This window comes from Alosa pseudoharengus, unplaced genomic scaffold, assembly GCF_046254945.1.
Source record: "Alosa pseudoharengus isolate Yale_2024_CS ecotype anadromous, Long Island Sound unplaced genomic scaffold, YU_APseudo_1.1 YU_APseudo_1.1_scf_1, whole genome shotgun sequence".
Classification (NCBI taxonomy): Eukaryota; Metazoa; Chordata; class Actinopteri; order Clupeiformes; family Clupeidae; genus Alosa; species Alosa pseudoharengus.
This window is the reverse complement of record NW_027468564.1, coordinates 51741019-51761211: the sequence shown is the minus strand read 5'-3', so window position 1 is coordinate 51761211 and position 20193 is coordinate 51741019. Positions and strand designations below refer to the sequence as shown.

The window sequence follows — 20193 nt, the reverse complement described above, 5'->3', positions numbered from 1 at the left end:
CATGAACTCAGCCCAAATAAATACCTGTTATTTTCAACTTTTTATTAGGTCGTGGGACTTTGCGTCTTCAATAAAAGTTGAGTGTTACTAGCGCTATGTTTGCAAGGGTAATTTTGCTATAGGGGTCCTGTGCTGAATTGTAGCCTAACCTTAGATGTGATGCGACCATCAACGCACTGGTTTACTGTTGGATTTGGGATGCTACAGTAAAGCGCAGACTACAGTGCCTGTGGAATTCCTCTTCGGCTGCTAGTCTGAGCTGAATTCAGAATCTCTTTTGTCCACACGGACGTTCCATAGACTGATGCAGGCTTGAGCGAAGAAAGAAACCTGAGTAGGCTAGCCTTTACTGCCTGCCTCAAGGCTGCAGAACAGTTAATGTGTCCATAAAAATGGCTGCTGTATTTATTCAACAATATTAAGATACTGAGCAGCATACATCGCCACGACTTGGCTTATTGCTGGTAAGTCAGTTGCTGCACCAAAATAGCATTCCCAGCTTTGATCAAACGCCGCCATGTCCTTGCTGAATTTGCATTTGGCGATTGCTGAACATCTCTCGTAATGCTGCTTTGAAAAGCAATATTAGCGTTTTCATTAATGCTTCTTTGGTCGTACGGCTATGATCTTACAAGTTCTCTTTTTTACGCAGAGGCAGTCGTGTTGCGCCGAAGGGGGCGGTGGGAGGGAGCGCAAAGTGAGTTGATGGCTAGAATACATGGCAGGCAATTATAATCGTCTTCTGTGATGATTGCCTAATTAATAGAACCCCGGTGCAAGTCAACTTGTCTATGTGACGCAGTTTGCTGGACAGTTATCTTACTGCCTTTCACGGTATAGCCTACTTTGCTGGTTTTATAAAATGGCCTCCTTCACGAATGCGTTTTCCTGAGTCCTGTGTACCTCCTTTTCAGTAGACAGTCCTTTTGTGGTCAGATGGGGGCCTTTTAAATATCGGATTCATGTCCGTTCTATGCCCTGTGCAGAGATCTTAATATCATAGGCTACTACGTAAAGAGGAATATGCGTTATTTTCTAGAATTTCCCAGTACTTGTCCAGATTCAGAACATGAACTTGACACTCAAGCATACCCATAACCATCTAAGAAAACGTCGATCCATTTAGGATACCTGAAGGCCTTGAATAAATTATCATTATTATTATTATTTTACCATAAATGTAGTTGCTAAATTAGAACTCAGTGCTGTTTTGAGGAGCCAGGTATGGCCTAGATGATTTGAGGATAATAATGCTTCGATCATAATAGGAGGATATGGATATGCCTAACACAAAACATTTCTTCTGACGCCACTTAATGAAGAGAGGTTATTTTCTTTTGCTCTCCAGGGAAAGGGATGTCCACTCCAGATCCTCCAGAGGCAGGTACGCCCAGGCCAGGCCCTTCCCCTGGTCCTGGGCAGTCCCCCGGCTCCACCCACAGCATGATGGGCCGCAGCCCGGGACCGCCCACCTCGTCGGCCCACACCATCCCACCCTCGGGCCCAGCGGGGTTCACCCAGGAGAACATGCACCAGCTCCACAAAGTAAGATGGCAGTGCTAGTGTGGAAAGCCACTTTCTGACCGTCTTTAAGTCTGTTACATCAGTAAATTTGAGACTGGCCGTGGCATGGTTTGGATTGTTTCTTGGCAGCCTGGGGAGGGTCCGCTGGAGAAGAACATGACTGAGGATCCTCGCTTCGGTCAGATGAAGGGGATGTCCATGAGGCCTGGAGCCCACGGGGGAATGGGGCCTCCTCCAAGCCCCATGGACCAACACTCCCAAGGTACACAGACGTGTTGGTGTAAACCGGATCTGTCTATTGCATCTATTGCACTATACTCCACAATCTGAAATTATCTGCTTCCTGCTCAACTACAATGCCAGACTGGTGTGTTTGTATCAGTAGAACCTTTCAAGCTCTTTATGAATCTTGTCTGTGTCTGTAGGTTATCCATCTCACATGAGTGGCTCAGAGCACGGCTCTAGTCCAGTGTCTGGCAGTGGTCCTCCTTCAGGTCCTCTCCTGCCCTCCTCTTCCTCCTCTTCCTCGTCTGGGGCTGGTTCCGCCGCCATGGAAACACCCGAGTCCCAGATGCCAATGGGCCAGCCGGGCCGCTCCGTGGTGTCCATGGCCGGCCCCAGCAGCGTCGGTGGTGGCCCGGACGGCCCGTGCGGTCCCACGCCCTTCAACCAGAACCAGCTGCATCAGCTGCGGGCCCAGATCATGGCCTACAAGATCCTGGCCCGCGGGCAGCCCCTGCCTGACCACCTGCAGATGGCGGTGCAGGGAAAGCAGCCCATGCCTGGCATGCAGCAGCAGACCATGCCCAGCATCCCGCCCTGCACCGGGGCACCCACAGGCCCTGGGTCCATGGGCGCGGGGTTCAGCAGAGCTCACGGTGAGAGGAACAGCCAGTACTGATCCCAGAGTACCGGTATAAGTGACTGCTAGTTTGAGAGAGTAACAGAGTAACAATACATAGTATGTACTGTATGTCATCAGCCCTTCTCTCTTTCATTCTGGAGTTTATGGTAGTGTATGTTTCATAGTGTAGTCAATGTCATATTAGAAATTCTTCCCAAGTTTCCAGTAATTGGTTTGAATTTGCAGTTGTTCTAGAACTATCGGATACACTATCTTCCATGACTTATAAGTGATGGCACATACTGTAGCCTAACTCTTGGACAACCTATCTGTTAAGATTTCACATTATCTAATTTGCTATGACCAGCAAGAACATTTTTCTTGTTTGTAGTCTACACTAGACTATTTAGTGTCCTAAATAATACAGGCACAAAAAAGTTACTCCGAAAATAGGTGAAGATAGGTGAAGTTGAGTTGTTTCAGCTAATTTCAACAAGTTCACAGTTCTCCAGGAAAATGACTTGTAGAGGATTACTGCTCCTAAAAGTAGAGCTCATTAAATTGTGATGTGACTTGTTGAAGGAATGGTTGGGCCCAACATGCCTCCGCCTGGTCCCTCTGGGGTAGCTAACATGCAGGGCCAGCCACCCAGTGGACCCCCAAAAAACTGGCCTGAAGGTGAGTTACATACCGTAATACAGAATATGCTGTATGTGTAATAGGTGGTGGTACATGTGGTTTGTCTTGTTATCTTAAATCGTATACAGCCAGATAGGAATGTAGGGATTTTCACTGCTCATTATACTTGTATAATTGTGTTAAAAAAAAAAACGTATACTTCTTAATTGTGCTTATACTTGTATAATTGTGACAAATAAAACTTAAACTTAGACTTGAACTTGAACTTGAACTTGAACTTGAACACCTGAAATTGTCACATTTGCTGCGTAATTGGTTGCAGAAGGTTGCAATACCAAGGATATGTGGCATTTGGAATCTAAAGATGTTTTTTTTTTTTTTAAGGTGTTTTTGATACTAACGTTGCCCTGTTGCGGCAGGTCCCATGGTTAATGCTGCCACGCCCTCCAACGCCTCCCAGAAGCTGATCCCCCCTCAGCCCACGGGCAGACCCTCCCCCACGCCTCCCTCCGTGCCCTCGGCCGCGTCCCCGGTCATGCCCCCCCAGACCCAGATGCCCGGGCAGCCGCCCCAGCCCACGCCCATGCAGGTGTCCCTGCACCAGAAGCAGATCCGCATCACGCCCATACAGAAGCCCTGCGGCCTGGACCCGGTGGACATCCTGCAGGAGAGAGAGTACAGGTAGTGCTGTAAGGAACACATGCTATGGAGAACGGGGCCTAAAAACACCATACGATTATAGACAGAGACAGCAGTTTAAAGGTTTATATTATGGGACAATGGTGTAATGTTGTAGTGTAGCATTTCTTTAGAGTTCCCATGCAGTGTTTGAGAAGCCAGTTTAATTCAACTTCCATCGAAGTTTCCTGAAAGATGTGATATGCCACAGGGCATTGTTAAAAATGCTCTGTCTTAGTTGAGCAGGCCCTGAGCATTCCTTCTCTGTCTCTCTCTCTGTCTCTCTGTCTTTCTCTCTCTCTCTGTCTGTCGCTCTCTCTCTCTTTCTCTCTCTCTCTCTCTCTCTCTCTCTCTCTCTCTCTCTCTGTCTCTGTCTCTCTCTCTCTCTCTCTCTCTCTCTCTCTCTCTCTCTCTCTCTCAGACTGGAGGCTCGCATCACACATCGGATCCAGGAGCTGGAGAACCTCCCCGGTTCCCTGGCTGGGGACCTGCGCACCAAAGCCACCATAGAGCTCAAAGCTCTGCGGCTCCTCAATTTCCAGAGACAGGTATGCTTATCTCACCTGACATTGGGTACAAGGTAGAGGAACTGCCTGGACTGTAAAGTATCTGATGTATCATCATTCAACTACAGTTTTGCATATTTATATATTTTCGTCATTAATCAAGTATGTTGCTTTTCAGTAAATAAATAAATAAATAAAATATAAATAAAACGGGTAACCACGCATATAACTTTATTTAACTAAATTTATTTTATTGAAATAGCTCATCTTTACACCATAATTTTCATCCATCTCTCTCTCTCTCTCTCTCCCTCTCCCTCCATCTCACCCCTCCCCCCAGCTGAGGCAGGAGGTGGTGGTGTGCATGCGGCGTGACACGGCCCTGGAGACGGCACTGGACGCGCGGGCCTACAAGCGCAGCAAGCGGCAGTCCCTGCGCGAGGCCCGCATCACAGAGAAGCTGGAGAAGCAGCAGAAGATCGAGAGGGAGCGCAAACGCCGCCAGAAACACCAGGTCAGCACAACCACTGACCACTCTTTTAACTGCAGTATGTTGTGTATATATAGTGCAGATTTCCGTTAGATTTCTGCATAGAACTATAGAAATATTGATATCACACTGGTAATTCAAGCTTCATGATATACTTTGTGGTAACTTACAGGGGTGCGTTTCCAAAAACCATAGTTGCTAACTAAGTTAGCAACTTTGTTATTTGCAATGCAATTTCCCATTGCCAACCAACTAAGTTGCTAACAGGTTAGCAACTATGGTTTTGGGAAACGCACCCCAGAACTTTACAAACACTTTGGTAAAAAATCCCTTTAGATTTCTGGCCATAGGTGGTTCCCCAAATGGTGGAATATCCATTTAACTTTGTCTATCAATACGTGTATTCTCTCAGTCACAATAGTATTTTCAGTTAATGAGGTGTGAAGATGAACTCACAGACTTTATTGCCTGAATTCCACTGCATCAGAGTGGTGATTTGGGATGTGTTTGTGTCTGTCTACACAGGAGTATTTGAACAGTATCCTCCAGCATGCTAAAGACTTCAAGGAGTACCACCGCTCCATCACGGGCAAGATCCAGAAGCTGACCAAGGCCGTGGCCACCTACCACGCCAACACGGAGCGCGAGCAGAAGAAGGAGAATGAGCGCATCGAGAAAGAGAGAATGAGGAGACTGATGGTGAGGACACACACACACGCACGTGCGCGTGCACACACACACACACACACACACACACACACACACACACACACACACACACAAAGCCACATCAAACAGGCCATTGGTACAGTCATAGTTTGTTAGCAGCTAAGCCTGTTAATCTGCTTGTTTTGAGTTTGCATGAGAGCGTGAGAATACTCACCTCTTGTGTGCACTTCACCCAGGCTGAGGATGAGGAGGGCTACCGTAAGCTCATCGACCAGAAGAAGGACAAGCGGCTGGCCTACCTGCTCCAGCAGACGGATGAATATGTGGCCAACCTCACCGAGCTGGTCCGTGCCCACAAAGCCGTGCAGGCCCTCAAGGGGAAGAAGAAGAAGAAGAAAAAGAAGACGGTGAGTTAAATAAAACAGCTCAGACAGATAGGCAAGTCAGAGGAGTGACTCTTTTGGAAGAAAGGTGACGTGTCACATGTTTCAGCAAAGATTGCTTTCTGGCACAGGATTCCATGGCAGCATATCTAGTCACTCCAAGTCCAGATAAGTGACGTAGCATCTCATGTCATTGACCCAGCTTTATTGTAGACTTTGGACTCTTGGCCATAATAAAGAGTGGAACGTGCTGTTGATAAGGGTTGCAACTACTGTAACTAATTCATTTTATAGTCGATTAAAGGGACACCAGGCAAGCCTGATGGTTTTTCTCTACGAAACTCCCCCTCGCTCGGTCTGAAGCTCTTTTCCTTTTCTTTGCATCTTCCGTCAAGGGTTTTCGCTGCTTCTTCGCCGGGTATACACACGCCATTATACACACGTTTGCAACAATCTCGAGCGTTTCGTTAGCCTGTCTCTGTGCTGTAAACTGATCCTGCTTCGGTCGGCGGGTAGGTTACACCGAACTTGCAAGTGGGAAAGAGAGCCTTCATTCGCCCTGTAATGAGTCATTCAACCATATACCGACTTACGAAGATGATTAATTAACACGAAAACGTTGCCTGGTGTCCCTTTAATCTGTTGATTATTTTCTTGTTTAATTGATTAGTTGTTTATAGATAAAAGTCTGAAAATGGTGAAAAGATGTTGATTAGTGTTCCCCAAATCTTTTGTCCTTAAATTCCTTGTTTAGTCGATACGCCAACATATTTAGTTTACTGCCGTAAAGGAGTAAGTAAAGCTGAAAATAGTAAAGTTGAAGAATTTTGAGGTATTTTCCCTAAAAATTGACTCAAACTGATGAATCAATTACCAAAATAGTTGCCGATTACTGTAATTGAATATCTAATGGTTTAATTGTTACAGCCCTAGTTGAGATGAGGTTAAGGTGGTTTCTGTTTCTCGTTTGTCAGAAGGTGGAGAATGCTGAGGGGCAGCCAGGAGTGGGGCCTGATGGAGAGGTAAATGAGAAAGCAGAACACAGAACACAGAACGCAGCTTACACACCGGTCATTCAGCACAGGAGAGTCTAAGTCCAAGATAACCTTTCTTCATGACTCATTTCCTCATGATATCTGTCTTTCAAAATAGCTTGTCTGTACCTCACTTGACTGAGCTGGCCCAGGGCAGTGGCAGTGACTTTCTCAGGCTGAGTGTATTTACTGATGGTTCTGGTTTCTCATGGTTCTCTTGGTTCCCTTGGTTCCCTGTTCCTCTGTCTCCGGTTCCCTGCAGCCACTGGATGAGACCAGTCAGATGAGCGACCTACCGGTGAAGGTGATTCACGTGGACAGCGGAAATATCCTGACCGGCGTGGAGGCCCCCAAGGCTGGGCAGCTGGAGACCTGGCTGGAGATGAACCCAGGGTGAGTGAGTGAGTGGGTGAATGAGTGAGTGGGTGAGTGAGTGAGTGAGTGAGTGAGTAAGTGAGTGAGTCCTCAAATGGTGCTCAAACTGGGATGGCGGAGACATAATAAAAAACTAGATGATTTCAAGTTTGTGAGCTGGTGCTAATCTGTGAATTGCTGTGTGTCTTAACACACCTGTATATCTGTCTCTGTCTGTCTGTCTGTCTGTCTCTCTCTCTCTCTCTCTCTCTCTCTCTCTCTCTCTCTCTCTCTCTCTCTCTCTCTCTCTCTCTCTCTCTCTCTCTCTCTCTTTGTATCAGCTATGAAGTGGCACCCAGGTCAGACAGTGAGGACACTGGCTCTGATGGAGAGGAGGTATGGCATCCTTTCTCTCAGTGTGGCTACTGTGTCAAATACATGATGGATTTCCATAATTTGGAATAGTCTGGATTACATTCTAATTTCCATAAACCCGTTCCTTTCCAGATGAGAGCACACTGACTGCTAGTGGCTCCAGTAATCTAGTAATTGTGTAATAATTATAATTGCATAGTAATGAGTGCTACGTTTTAGTTTCTGTTTTAGCTGTGTTGAGTTTTGTTTTCAATAGTAATAAATGCTACAAAAGAGATGTCAGTGACTGGCTTGCTATGTGAATAGTGACCTGACAGAACAGTCGCTAACATGTGTTAACCCCAAACGAGTTATAAATGTGTGGCCTTTACGTGTGATGTCTGAGGTGACTGTAGGCTTGTGGTTTTGTCGTTGTCGTTTGTTTGTGCACAGGAGGAAGACGACGAGCAGCCTCAGTCCTCTCAGGCTACTGCGGACGATAAGAAGAAGATCACTGACCCTGACGGTGAAGATGTGTCTGAGGTGGACGTCCGACACATCATCGAGTAAGGGACATCTTTAGGGGTCTTTACAAAACACTGACTAGACTTAGGCCAGCAACCATGGATCTGAACTGGTGCATGCAGCCCAAGCTAGTTTTTGTCATGACCAGTCACAGTGAAACTAGATCACAGTGAAACCACAGTGTAACACTGTGGCACTGCGGCAGCCTCAACTGCTGAAGGCAGTGTTTTAATCATTTGTATAACTGTCTGTGCATGTGTGTTTGTGTGTGTGTGTGTGTGTGTGTGTGTGTGTGTGTGTGTGTGTGTGTGTGTGTGCAAATGTACGTACATACGCACTTATGTGTTTGTGTGTGCTGTGTATTCCTTGTGTGTGTGCTGTGTATTCCTTGTGTGTGTGTGTGTGTGTGTGTGTGTGTGCAAATGTACGTACATACGCACTTATGTGTTTGTGTGTGCTGTGTATTCCTTGTGTGTGTGCTGTGTATTCCTTGTGTGTGCATACATGCATGTGTGTGTGTGTGTGTGTGTGTGTGTTCCTCATGCCACAGGGAGGCTAAGCAGGATGTGGATGATGAGTATGGCAGTGCAGCCTTCGCTCGCGGCCTGCAGTCCTACTATGCCGTGGCCCACGCTGTCACAGAGAAGGTGGATAAGCAGTCCTCCCTGCTGGTCAACGGACAGCTCAAACACTACCAGGTGACCCCTCCAGTGCACTCTCACATCAGCTGTGGTCAACTATATAACATGCATTTCCTTTTAGATCTGCTGACACTGTCTCTGATATTACCTTAGTTTTGTTAGGTCACAGTAACGTCTAGTATATCACTTCTAGAGCCAGGAGAAAACATGCATCTGTTTGGTGTTTCGTTGTTAATGAAATGATGGACCTTGCAGCTACAGTAGATTTGTATGCTGTGGCGAAATTGCTTTTGATAGACTCCTCAAAGTCTGCATAGAGCCAATTTGGTTTTGATTAAATTGAATTGAAGGTTTAAAAATGACCATCATCATTACTCACCCACACATCGCACACTAGGTAGCAAAAACATTTGATGTCATCATCTTTATAGTGGTGGCATGAGAGCTCCAAATACAGACAAGGCACAACTCTTGAGGCCGGCAATGTAGAACTTGAAATAAAGGTCACACTCTGTATCCCCATGCACACATTTGTTTTATATTGTCAAGTTTTACAGTGACACTTCAAGAATGCGATAGTAGTGAGAAAAGTAAACAAATTGTAGTGATTCTAATCTTCCTCGTCCTCCTCCTCCTCCTCCACCCACTCCTCCTGTGCAGATCCAGGGTCTGGAGTGGCTGGTGTCCCTGTACAACAACAACCTGAACGGCATCCTGGCTGACGAGATGGGCCTGGGCAAGACCATCCAGACCATCGCCCTCATCACCTACCTCATGGAGTGCAAGCGCCTCAACGGCCCCTTCCTCATCATCGTGCCCCTCTCGTGAGTAGCACAGCCGTTTGGAGCCACCCCTGCACCCTGCACCTTCCAATTACTCCGACTGTGGAGTATAAAATGCTCCAATATAAGTATATATACTCTTTTGATCCCTTGAGGGAAATTTGGTCTCTGCATTTATCCCAATCTGTGAATTAGTGAAACACACTCAGCACACAGTGAACACACAGTGAGGTGAAGTACACACTAATCTTGGCGCAGTGAGCTGCCTGCAACAACAGCGGCGCTCGGGGAGCAGTGAGGGGTTAGGTGCCTTGCTCAAGGGCACTTCAGCTGTGCCTACTGGTCGGGGTTCAAACCGGCAACCCTCCGGTTACAAGTCCAAAACGCTAACCAGTAGGCCACGGCTGCCCCTAATTACACCAATGGTAGAGTATAAATGAGTTGTTTCTTTAAAGAGGAATCTTAGGTTTTAGTTGACATGTGGTGGAACATTGTACACATCACGTTTGAGACAGTCACTGTTGCTGCACTTCCACTAAGTGCCACAGGGGGGTAGTAGAGTTGTTTAGAAAGTGTTGTGTGTTTTGGTCGGCAGGACGCTCTCCAACTGGGTGTATGAATTTGACAAATGGGCCCCATCTGTGGTGAAGGTCTCTTACAAGGTGAGCAACAGTGCAACAATTTGGTCTTTCTTTGCAGACAAGAGCAATAAGGGTGTTTTGTGAGAATGCAAGCTCAATAAAAAAGAATGCAAGCTCAATAAATAAGAATGCAAGCTCTATAAATAAGAATGCCATGCAAGCTCAATAAATAAGAATGCAAGCTCAATAAATAAGAATGCAAGCTCAATAAATACTGAGTGACTGCATGTTGAGAACCTTTTATTGTGCAGTGTTGCCTAGACAAAGTCAAACTAGACAAACAAAAATCTTCATTTATGTATTTTGTTGCTCTCTGGGGTATGTAAAGCAAATGTTTTCTCTCTCTCTCTCTCTCTCTCTCTCTCTCTCTCTCTCTCTCTTTCCGAATTTCTCTCACTCTTTTAGGGCTCCCGTACTGCACGGAGAGCATTTGTCCCTCAGCTGCGCAGTGGCAAGTTCAATGTGCTGTTAACCACCTATGAGTACATTATCAAAGACAAGCAAGTTCTGGCCAAGGTACTGAAATAGCACCATACACATACACATACACATACCCCCACACATAAGCAAACCCTCACATACACACACACCCCACACATAAGCAAACCTTCACATACACACACATGCTGCAACTCTCTGTCCTACAGAGCGTGCATGCCACACACTAGTGAGTTTTGGACCTGGTTTGCTCAGATATGACCACTAAGATCCCATTAGTCTTTTATTCAATTCAGTTCTGTTCTGTATAGCAAGGTCTTCCCTGTAGCAACATACTCCCTCAACTCATAGGCACTTTCCTTATCATCATCATCATCATCATCATTATCACCATCAAAGCTTTTTGTCTTTCATCATCTCTCTCCAACCTTTCTTCCAAACCCCCCAGGGTCCTAAAGTCCCCTCTATTGCGTTGGATATAATTGAGCGGTGCACACGGTCCACTGTCCCTTGAATCTGCTAGGCACTCATGTATTCATTTGTGCTTTGGCTACTGCCAGTGTCCAGGTAGGTGCACACACCCCGTCCAGGGCGGAAGACGGGCCCATGGGGGCATCAGGCTCCTGCGGTCAGGGACTACATGGAGCCCCCCTCCCTCCCTCCCATTCTATTTGTTTTTGTTTGTTATTTTGCTTTTGTCTTCCAAAGTATGATGATCTGTGCCAAATTATGATGATCAGTGGAACATGTTTTTGTGTGTTTGTGTGTGTGTGTGTGTGTTTCTGTGTGTGTGTGGACACAGATCCGCTGGAAGTACATGATCGTGGACGAGGGCCACCGCATGAAGAACCACCACTGCAAGCTGACACAGGTGCTCAACACGCACTACCTGGCGCCGCGTCGCGTCCTCCTGACCGGCACGCCGCTGCAGAACAAGCTGCCCGAGCTCTGGGCACTGCTCAACTTCCTGCTGCCCACCATCTTCAAGAGCTGCAGCACCTTCGAGCAGTGGTTCAACGCGCCCTTCGCCATGACCGGAGAGAAGGTCTGACCACCGAGTCCCGTCCTTGTGAGGGAGGCTGTGTGAAAGACCAGATGCTGTGTGAAAGACCAGATGCTGTGTGATGCTGCGTAGTGTGCTGATGGATGGATGGCATGAGGATAAGTGGCTTGATGGATGTGTGACGAGGTGGATGGTTAAGAGAGGATGGAGGAGGATGGAGAGGGTGAAGCCTGAGATCATCCAGTGGAGAAAAGATGGAGAGATCTCAGGTAGACGGAGGAGGAGTTCTTGGAGTGTGAGCAGGTGGAAAATAATACATACTTTGGCGGGGGGGGGGGGCAGACATCGTGCTCGGACATCGAAGTGACGTCATATCCGTTTTTTCCCCCCTGTGTGACACAGGTGGACCTGAACGAGGAGGAGACCATTCTCATCATCCGGCGTCTGCACAAGGTGCTGCGCCCCTTCCTGCTGAGAAGGCTGAAGAAGGAAGTGGAAGCTCAGCTTCCTGAGAAGGTACACAGAGAGCTGGGGACTGGGATCTAATCATGCACCAGCAGAGATGATTTGAGCTGATATAACCAACTCCAGTGTAGGTTAAAGGGGAAATACAGCCTACCGTTACAGTTGTACCGGCAGTACTCAGTGACATCTATGTGAAAAATTGCCGGATTTCTCCTTTAAGGGCTTCTGCTTGCACTATTGTAAAGTTATGTTTTGCACCAGCAGAGATGATTTTAGTATTTACAGACCAGGGGCCTATTGCAAAAAACTAGGATAAGGGATTAAGCGGGATATCGTGGTTATCCTGGCTCAGTTTATTGATCCAGTTGCACAAAAGCGGGATGGGGGCAGCAGGATATGTTATGGTATAAGTTACCATGGCGATTTATTCTGTGGAGCTAGCCTGCTCCAGACCAGGCTAAGTTCCTATTTAATTTCCGATCTATTTAATCTCATCCCTTATCTCAGTCAGCAGTCACCACAAACAGAAACCAATAGTTATTCCACTGCCCACTACACATTGTCATCACATATACCTAGACCCACGGTCATTATTTAAATGTTTGTGATCAATAATTAACTTTTACATACCGACCTGTCATGCGACAATGTGACGTCACGGGAGTGCCTAACCATTTTGCGCGTGGTGGTCGCGGAACTAGTTGCAATATTCTCCTAAACAGAGGTGTTGCTGTTGTGAAAAGGCTATCGCTACCTACTTCACACCATAGAAGAAGCAATGAAGCCGCTCTAGTTGCCATGGTGAATCTGTGATCGGTGGCGGGGTCTATTTGAGGGAGCCGCACTTATCCAGGATAGGTTTCACCTGGCTTGATGAATCCGTGTCTGCTCATCCTGGCTTGCTCGTTGTGCAACCAATTATGCCTGTACGCTCTTGTTTTGGATTCATTGAGCTCAGTAGCTCAGTAACTTATCCCGGATGTATTAATTCTGCTTTTGTTCAATAGGCCCCAGCACTTATATTTGATTAGTTATGAAAGCTGATATAACCAGCACCAATACTGCTTGATTGCTTCTGCTTAGACAATTTTAAGGTTACATTTAAAAAATGTTTACAAAACCTTCCATTCTGTGAAGCACATATTTGTTGTTGCAGTTGTGCTTTACAGCTTATGGCCAATGTGCATTTTTTAAATCAGTTATAATAACAAGGCCAATACTGATTGGCACATGCATGACGGCTAGTGTTTAGATGTGGGTCATCTCTCACTGCCTCCTGACTGCTGTTCCTCTGCTGGCCTACAGGTGGAGTATGTGGTGAAGTGTGACATGTCCGCCCTGCAGAGGGTGCTGTACCGGCACATGCAGGCCAAAGGAGTCCTGCTCACCGACGGCTCTGAGAAAGACAAGAAGGTGAGGTGGACAGAGGTGGCAGTGACCTTTGGTTGATGTAGGAAGCGTGTGTGTGTGTGTGTGTGTGTGTGTGTGTGTGCGCGCGTGTGCGTGTGCGTGTGCGTGTGCGTGTGTGTGTGTGTGTGTGTGTGTGTGTGTGTGGCTGCTGTAACCACATAAGGATGCTAGGACCACTATGACTAAAAATCCCCATCCCCATGTCCTTAACAACCATGTCTTCTTGTAACTATAGTGTTTCTGCATGAGTCTCATCAGTCTGAAATGGTTCCATTCTGTTACAGGGTAGAGGAGGCACCAAAGCTCTGATGAACACCATAGTGCAGCTCAGGAAGATCTGCAACCACCCCTACATGTTCCAGCAGATTGAGGTGCACTGTTGCACACTCTGTGCAGAGTTAGACCAAAACACTATAAACATATGTGTATTGGGAAACACCCAAATAATATACGCATAGTTACTATAACATTGAGCCTATATGTTTCACTGCTTCATTCATAATAGTAATCCATAATAATATGGAACATCTGCATTTTTGCAGGAATCCTTCTCTGAGCATCTGGGCTTCTCTGGTGGCTTTGTTCAAGGGTAAGCATGTTTCGCTATTCACTATTTCCCAGAATGCCTACTTAAGTATTCACAAATAGTATTAACATGCTCTGACCGTCCCCTGTCCAGCCCCGACCTGTATCGTGCTTCGGGGAAGTTTGAGCTGCTGGACCGCATTCTGCCCAAGCTGCGGGCCACCAACCACAAGGTGCTGCTCTTCTGCCAGATGACCTCGCTCATGAACATCATGGAGGACTACTTTGCCTATCGCAATTTCAAGTATCTGCGTTTGGATGGTGAGGGAAGGGGATCCACTGGTTTCTCTTCCCCATGCTCTGTCGTTCTCTCTCTCTCTCTCTTTCTCTTTCTCTCTCTTTCTCTTTCTCTCTCTTCTCTCTTCTTTGCTTCTCCTTGAATGCCTTCATGACATCTCCCGCCATTATTCTTGGTGGTACTTGTTGGTTAGCTTCTGTACGAAAGGGGTTCATGCATTTCAATGCTACCTCATTTGTCTCGACCCATCCTCAATTTCTATTCGTCCTGCTCCAAACAACGAGCTTTTCAAATTTCTATTAACCCCTCCCCTCCTGTGTCCTGACCAATGAGCGCTCTCCGTGTGCAGGCACCACTAAGGCGGAGGATCGCGGCATGCTGCTGAAGACCTTCAACGATCCCGCCTCCGAGTACTTTGTGTTCCTGCTCAGCACCAGAGCCGGCGGCCTGGGCCTCAACCTGCAGTCGGCCGACACTGTGGTCATCTTCGACAGCGACTGGAACCCACACCAGGTACCAATAGCGGTTCCACACATCTGGAACGCACACCAAGTACCAATAGCGGTTCCACACATCTCCGGCCTCAAGCCGCGCTCCACTGACAGTTGCCATTTAGTTTTTTTTGTTTGTTTTTTTTTAGAAAGGGACATGCAGGTATTCTCACATCCTGTGAACATTTCTTAATACTTTGTCTTTCCTAGTATATTTGGGTCAGCAGGAATTGGGCTCTGTGGAACACCTCTTAAGCCATAGTTTACAAAAGTTAAGCATCACACAATCCTGTCGATTGGCTTTGCCTTTCACTGGAATTAAGTCAACTATTTTTATCGTTATCGTTATCTGTGTTTGGATTATGTTGTGCTGTCCCATTCTGGATGAGATACAAGGATACAAGGATACAAGGAAGTGTATTGTCACATGTATATAGTTACTGGAAGTAAGAAAAGATGAGATGTTTCCTCCTCTGCTCTCCTCTCCATCCCTGTCCTCTCTCCCTCCGCCCCCAGGACCTGCAGGCCCAGGACCGCGCCCACCGCATCGGTCAGCAGAACGAGGTGCGCGTGCTGCGCCTCTGCACCGTCAACAGCGTGGAGGAGAAGATCCTGGCCGCCGCCAAGTACAAGCTCAACGTGGACCAGAAGGTCATCGAGGCAGGCATGTTTGACCAGAAGTCCTCCAGCCACGAGCGTCGGGCCTTCCTGCAGGCCATCCTGGAGCACGAGGAACAGGACGAGGTCTGCCGGTCATTTATGTACACTAGGGGTGTAACGGTACAAAAAAATCTTCTTTTGGTTAACCCCTTCTCCTCCACTTCTCTGTTCCCAGTTCTTCTATCATACCCAGAATATAGGCAGGGCAAGGCAAGGCAAGGCAAGTTTATTCATATAGCGCATTTCATACACAGGGGGAATTCAGTGTGCTTTTTACATAAACAAAAGCATAGGATAATAGTAAATAAATGCTTAAAAGGGTAATAGTTTTAAATAGTTTAAAAGTGAAGTGCATAAAATAGAATAATTAAAAGTCATAAAAGACACAAAGTGGAGTCATTAAAAGACAGAGTGCATCTTATTACAGGAAGTGCATTTGACCAGTTAGTAGAAAGCATCTCAGAACAGTTTGGTCTTAAATGAGAAATCCGGCGATTTTTCACATAGATCTCCATTTCTCGAGGTCCCAGAGTACTGTCAGTCCCCAAAACCCCCCCCGAAAACAATCGGTTTTACCTAGCTCGAGTTGCTAGGTTGTCGAGTTAGAGCTTCTAGGCAGCTATGGTGCTTCACTGTGGGGGCATGTGCATGAGCCCCCATGTTCATGCTCCCAGAATGTAGCGCTGTAACTGCTTTAGCTTTTGGAACTACTAAACCAAGCTAGGTAAAACCGATGGATTTTGGGGGTTTTCGTACCGACAGTACTCTGGGACCTCGAGAAACGGAGATCTGTGTGAAAAATCGCTGGATTTCTCCTTTAAGTCTAGCTTTGAAACTGGCTACAGTTACAGTTTGGCATTTTTGATGTCGTCTGGAAGTTGGTTCCAGAGCTGAACCGCATAGCAGCTAAAAGCTGCTTCACCATGTCTAAGCATGGAAGAGAGGTCTGGAAGGTGGGTACTGCTGAAGCATGTCTGAAAGGTAATTAGGTCCCGTTCCATTTAGTGCCATTTAGTTTATAAACAAGCAGTAGTGCTTCAAAGTCAATTCTGTGACTTACTAGATGCCAGTGAAGGGACTTGCAGGGAGTGTTGGTAGAATTCTTTCACACAAACATACGGTATTTGTGAGCGTTTAAGGGCGTTTTTGGGAGGTAACCAGGTACGGCATGCTTTTGGAGACGCAAACAAACGCTGCATTGCCATTGAGATCACATAGTAAGGAACCAAAAATACGATTGTTTGTACCTCCAAATAGGCGGTGATATACGTCTGTGACGCGAGTTTGTGTGAAAGAATGTGGTCAGTTCTAGAACCCTAGCTGCTGCATTTTTTTTTTATCACCTGAAGCTTTCAAGATGGCCTGTGTTACGACCCCCTGTGCCCCCTTCAGGCCTGGCATGGCCAGTGCACGGGCAATGCCGGCCACGGTAGTCTAATTAGCTAGTCATGCACACCTGGTCAAGGTGTATGGCTGTTTAAGGGGTTGTTCTCTCTTGGTTTGGGCACTTTTTGGTTAGGTACATTCTGTTGCAGGCACCTTTGGGTTAGCACTCTCCCACTGGCACCTTCTCTTTCTATCTTTGAACATCATATTGATTTTTACATACACACACCCACATGAACACACTTGCATACACGCTTTTACTTTTCCCAACGAAAGTAAAAGCGTCCCCAACGTCTTTTGCTAATGCGTATTTATTGCTTTTGGTTACTTTTAAATAAATACTTTATTGGTTAAAGTAAATAAATATTGGTTAAAGTTATCTCTATTGTCCCGACTCCCTCTTCATGTTGCGGCTTAGAGCCGGCTCGCAACACCTGTGAAAAGCCCATTGCAGTAATCAGCCATGCTGTAGATAAATGTGTGAATGAGTTTTTTTAAATCGTGTTTTGATATTAGACCTCTATGTTTGGCAATGTTTTTGTGGTGGAAAAAAGCTTATTTAGTTATTGTGGCTTTTGAAATTTAAGATCACTGTCAATTAAGACACTTAAGATTATTAACAGTGTCCTTTGCTTTAAGACTTTTACGTCAAGGAGAGTGGCAAACCTTGGTCTTTCCTCCTTTTTCCTTTGTTCAGCTGAAGAGACGTTTGAGACATCCAGTTGTTAATGTGGTCAGTTTCAAGAGATTCAAAGGGACCATAGTCACTGGGCGACAGACAGGGCGCAGTAATGGGCGCAGTAATATAAGAATATAGTTCAGCTCTGTGGGAGTGTTAGTACTTTCTCTGTTGTGCTAGACATCGTCTTTCATGCCGTGGTGTAGCATGTTGCTAGCATGTGCTACTGAGTGGATTAATCTGTGTCTCGGCTCCTTCATCACCAGGAGGAAGATGAAGTCCCTGATGACGAGACGCTCAACCAGATGATCGCCAGGAGCGAAGACGAGTTTGACCACTTCATGGTTACTGTCTTTTTCCTCTTTCTCTGTCTAAGACCCTGTCACAACCTCATAAAACTGCACGTGCTATAACTGTCATATACTAATGAAGGAAACAGACCCACAACAAAATGTAGTGTAGATCAAATAAATGTAAATGTAGATTTATTTGATATAACAGAGAAAGACATCTTATCAAGTTATGATGTCTTAATGTGATCTGACTATCCATGCTCTCTCTCTCTCTCTCTCTCTCTCTCTCTCTCTGTTTCTTTCTCTCTCTGTTTTTCTGTTTTCATCTTTCCCTCATTCTCCACACCTCCCTCCATGTTACCCCCCCTCCAGAGGATGGATCTGGACCGGCGGCGTGAGGAGGCGCGGAACCCCAAGCGTAAGCCTCGCCTGATGGAGGAGGACGAGCTGCCCTCCTGGATCCTGAAGGACGACGCCGAGGTGGAGCGGCTCACCAACGAGGAGGAGGAGGAAAAGATGTTTGGCCGCGGCTCACGCCAGCGCAGGGAGGTGGACTACAGCGACACGCTCTCCGAGAAGCAGTGGCTGAAGGTCAGGGGTCAACCCACTAGAGGTCACTGAGTTCATGATTAACAGTAGCTGAGTTGATTATTGGTTACGTGAATGACAGAGAGTGAACCGACTTTGGTTCAAGTTTAAGATAGTTTTTGTCCAAGCACTGTTTTTTACCTTCATTGCTGAATATGTTGCATGAAAAACAATGAAAACTGAAAGTCTGAAAATGAGGGGAATTGCAGCCAGTTGATATCTAACCGCTGTTTGCTCTTTTGATGGTCTTGTTTGCAAACATATCAGCCTGGAGACAATGAACTCAATTCATGGCTGTTATCTAGAGCTACAGTCAGCAGAGCGTTTGGCTGAAGACACTGCTCCTGAAACTAGGGCCTCATCACATGCTGCCATTTATGACTGGGAATGTTAATGACACAGGCCTCACACTGTCATCCTGTGACAACAGAAATGTCAACTCAACAACAAGGGAGAATACTGTTGCTTCTCAACAGAGAATACCAATACCAGCTGCCATATACTGTAGCTTCATGTAAAAGTTTTCATGAAATAACTAACCCAGGTATCCCAACAAGATGACAAGAACTACAAGTTTTTATTGTCTTTTTGGTAGGTTGTTGTTGAGTTTTTGTGATTACCCCTACATTTATTTTACGTTAGACATGGAACATTTTCTGATAATAAATCATAAAATGAAGTATTCAAAGCAGACTGGCTGACGATTGTTGTTCTCTTATGTTGTCTCTGAGCGGTCTTGTCTTGTTCCGGTGTGAGGTATCTAAGGGGCTGACATGGTTTGGTCTCTTGGTGTGATTTTTCCCTCCAAGGCCATAGAGGGCGACACGCTGGACGAGGCTGAGGAGGAGGTGCGGCACAAGAAGGCCACGCGCAAGAGGCGACGGGAGCGCGACCTGGACACGCCGGGCCCGTCCACGTCTGGGGGCGGACGAGGCGGAGGGAGGGACCGGGGCAGGGACAGAGAGCGGGAGAGGGAACGGGAGAGGGACAGGGACGACGAAGGCAAGAGACAGAGGAGGCGAGGCCGGCCCCCCTCCGAAAAGATCTCGCCCAACCCCCCCACCCTCACCAAGAAGATGAAGAAGATAGTCGATGCCATCATCAAGTACAAAGACAGGTGAGGAGAAGAACGTCAAGAACATGTGTGTTCCTCCATGCTTGTTCTCATGGGTGTCTACATGGGGTGGAGAGTTGACGAGAGTTGAGAGATTACGGACGCTTCTCCAGTGCTTCTTGCAGTGCATCTGCAAAACAACATGGGGTAACACTTTACTTGACAGTATCGACATAAGAGGGACATGACACTGTCATGACACATGAACCCTAACCCTAACCTCTAACCTTAATCCTAATCCTAACCCTAACTCTAACTCTAACCCTACTTCTAACCCTAATCCTAACCCGAAAACCTAATGTCACTTAATAACAGAAGCGTTATGTCATAAATATTTATGACTTGTTTATGACACGTTCATAACAGTGTCATGTCACTCTTATGTCGATACTGTCAAGTAAGGTGTAACCCCATGTTGTTTTGCAGATGTAACCCAACACGGACCTCTATAGAACGTCTATAGAACGTCATGTGGTTGTACATGGACCTCCTAAAGAGCCTATAGAACGTCATGTGGTTGTACATGGACCTCCTTAAGAGCCTATAGAACGTCATGTGGGTGTACATGGACCTCCTTAAGAGCCTATAGAACGTCATGTGGTTGTACATGGACCTCCTTAAGAGCCTATAGAACGTCATGTGGGTGTACATGGACCTCCTTAAGAGCCTATAGAACTTCATGTGGGTGTACATGGACCTCCTTAAGAGCCTATAGAACCGCTAAACAAAAACACATACATTTTAATATGAGATGTGGTGAGGGTGGTTATTTATTAATG

At 46.4% G+C, this 20193-nt stretch overlaps 1 protein-coding gene across 2 annotated transcripts in view; it reads left to right on the top strand.

Moving 5' to 3' along the window:
• The first annotated feature begins 323 nt into the window (after window positions 1-323).
• Window positions 324-20193, top strand: part of smarca4b (SWI/SNF related BAF chromatin remodeling complex subunit ATPase 4b) — a 23326-nt gene continuing 3456 nt past the window's right edge. Inside the window, exons 1-29 of one of the 2 annotated variants that reach the window (XM_076291926.1) lie at window positions 324-464; window positions 1349-1545; window positions 1654-1786; window positions 1950-2402; window positions 2951-3046; window positions 3427-3688; window positions 4107-4233; window positions 4532-4705; window positions 5207-5380; window positions 5587-5757; window positions 6708-6755; window positions 7030-7160; window positions 7463-7517; window positions 7929-8041; window positions 8551-8698; window positions 9302-9465; window positions 10019-10085; window positions 10470-10580; window positions 11305-11547; window positions 11908-12021; window positions 13276-13383; window positions 13665-13751; window positions 13923-13969; window positions 14060-14226; window positions 14553-14716; window positions 15211-15438; window positions 17686-17763; window positions 18085-18303; window positions 19110-19417. In XM_076291926.1, the coding sequence (XP_076148041.1) occupies window positions 1357-1545; window positions 1654-1786; window positions 1950-2402; window positions 2951-3046; window positions 3427-3688; window positions 4107-4233; window positions 4532-4705; window positions 5207-5380; window positions 5587-5757; window positions 6708-6755; window positions 7030-7160; window positions 7463-7517; window positions 7929-8041; window positions 8551-8698; window positions 9302-9465; window positions 10019-10085; window positions 10470-10580; window positions 11305-11547; window positions 11908-12021; window positions 13276-13383; window positions 13665-13751; window positions 13923-13969; window positions 14060-14226; window positions 14553-14716; window positions 15211-15438; window positions 17686-17763; window positions 18085-18303; window positions 19110-19417 (4379 nt within the window). In that variant the 5' untranslated portion in view covers window positions 324-464; window positions 1349-1356. Of the gene's footprint in view, window positions 465-1348; window positions 1546-1653; window positions 1787-1949; window positions 2403-2950; window positions 3047-3426; window positions 3689-4106; window positions 4234-4531; window positions 4706-5206; window positions 5381-5586; window positions 5758-6707; window positions 6756-7029; window positions 7161-7462; window positions 7518-7928; window positions 8042-8550; window positions 8699-9301; window positions 9466-10018; window positions 10086-10469; window positions 10581-11304; window positions 11548-11907; window positions 12022-13275; window positions 13384-13664; window positions 13752-13922; window positions 13970-14059; window positions 14227-14552; window positions 14717-15210; window positions 15475-17685; window positions 17764-18084; window positions 18304-19109; window positions 19418-20193 lie in introns of both variants that reach the window. The other variant, XM_076291917.1, reaches the window with a different exon arrangement.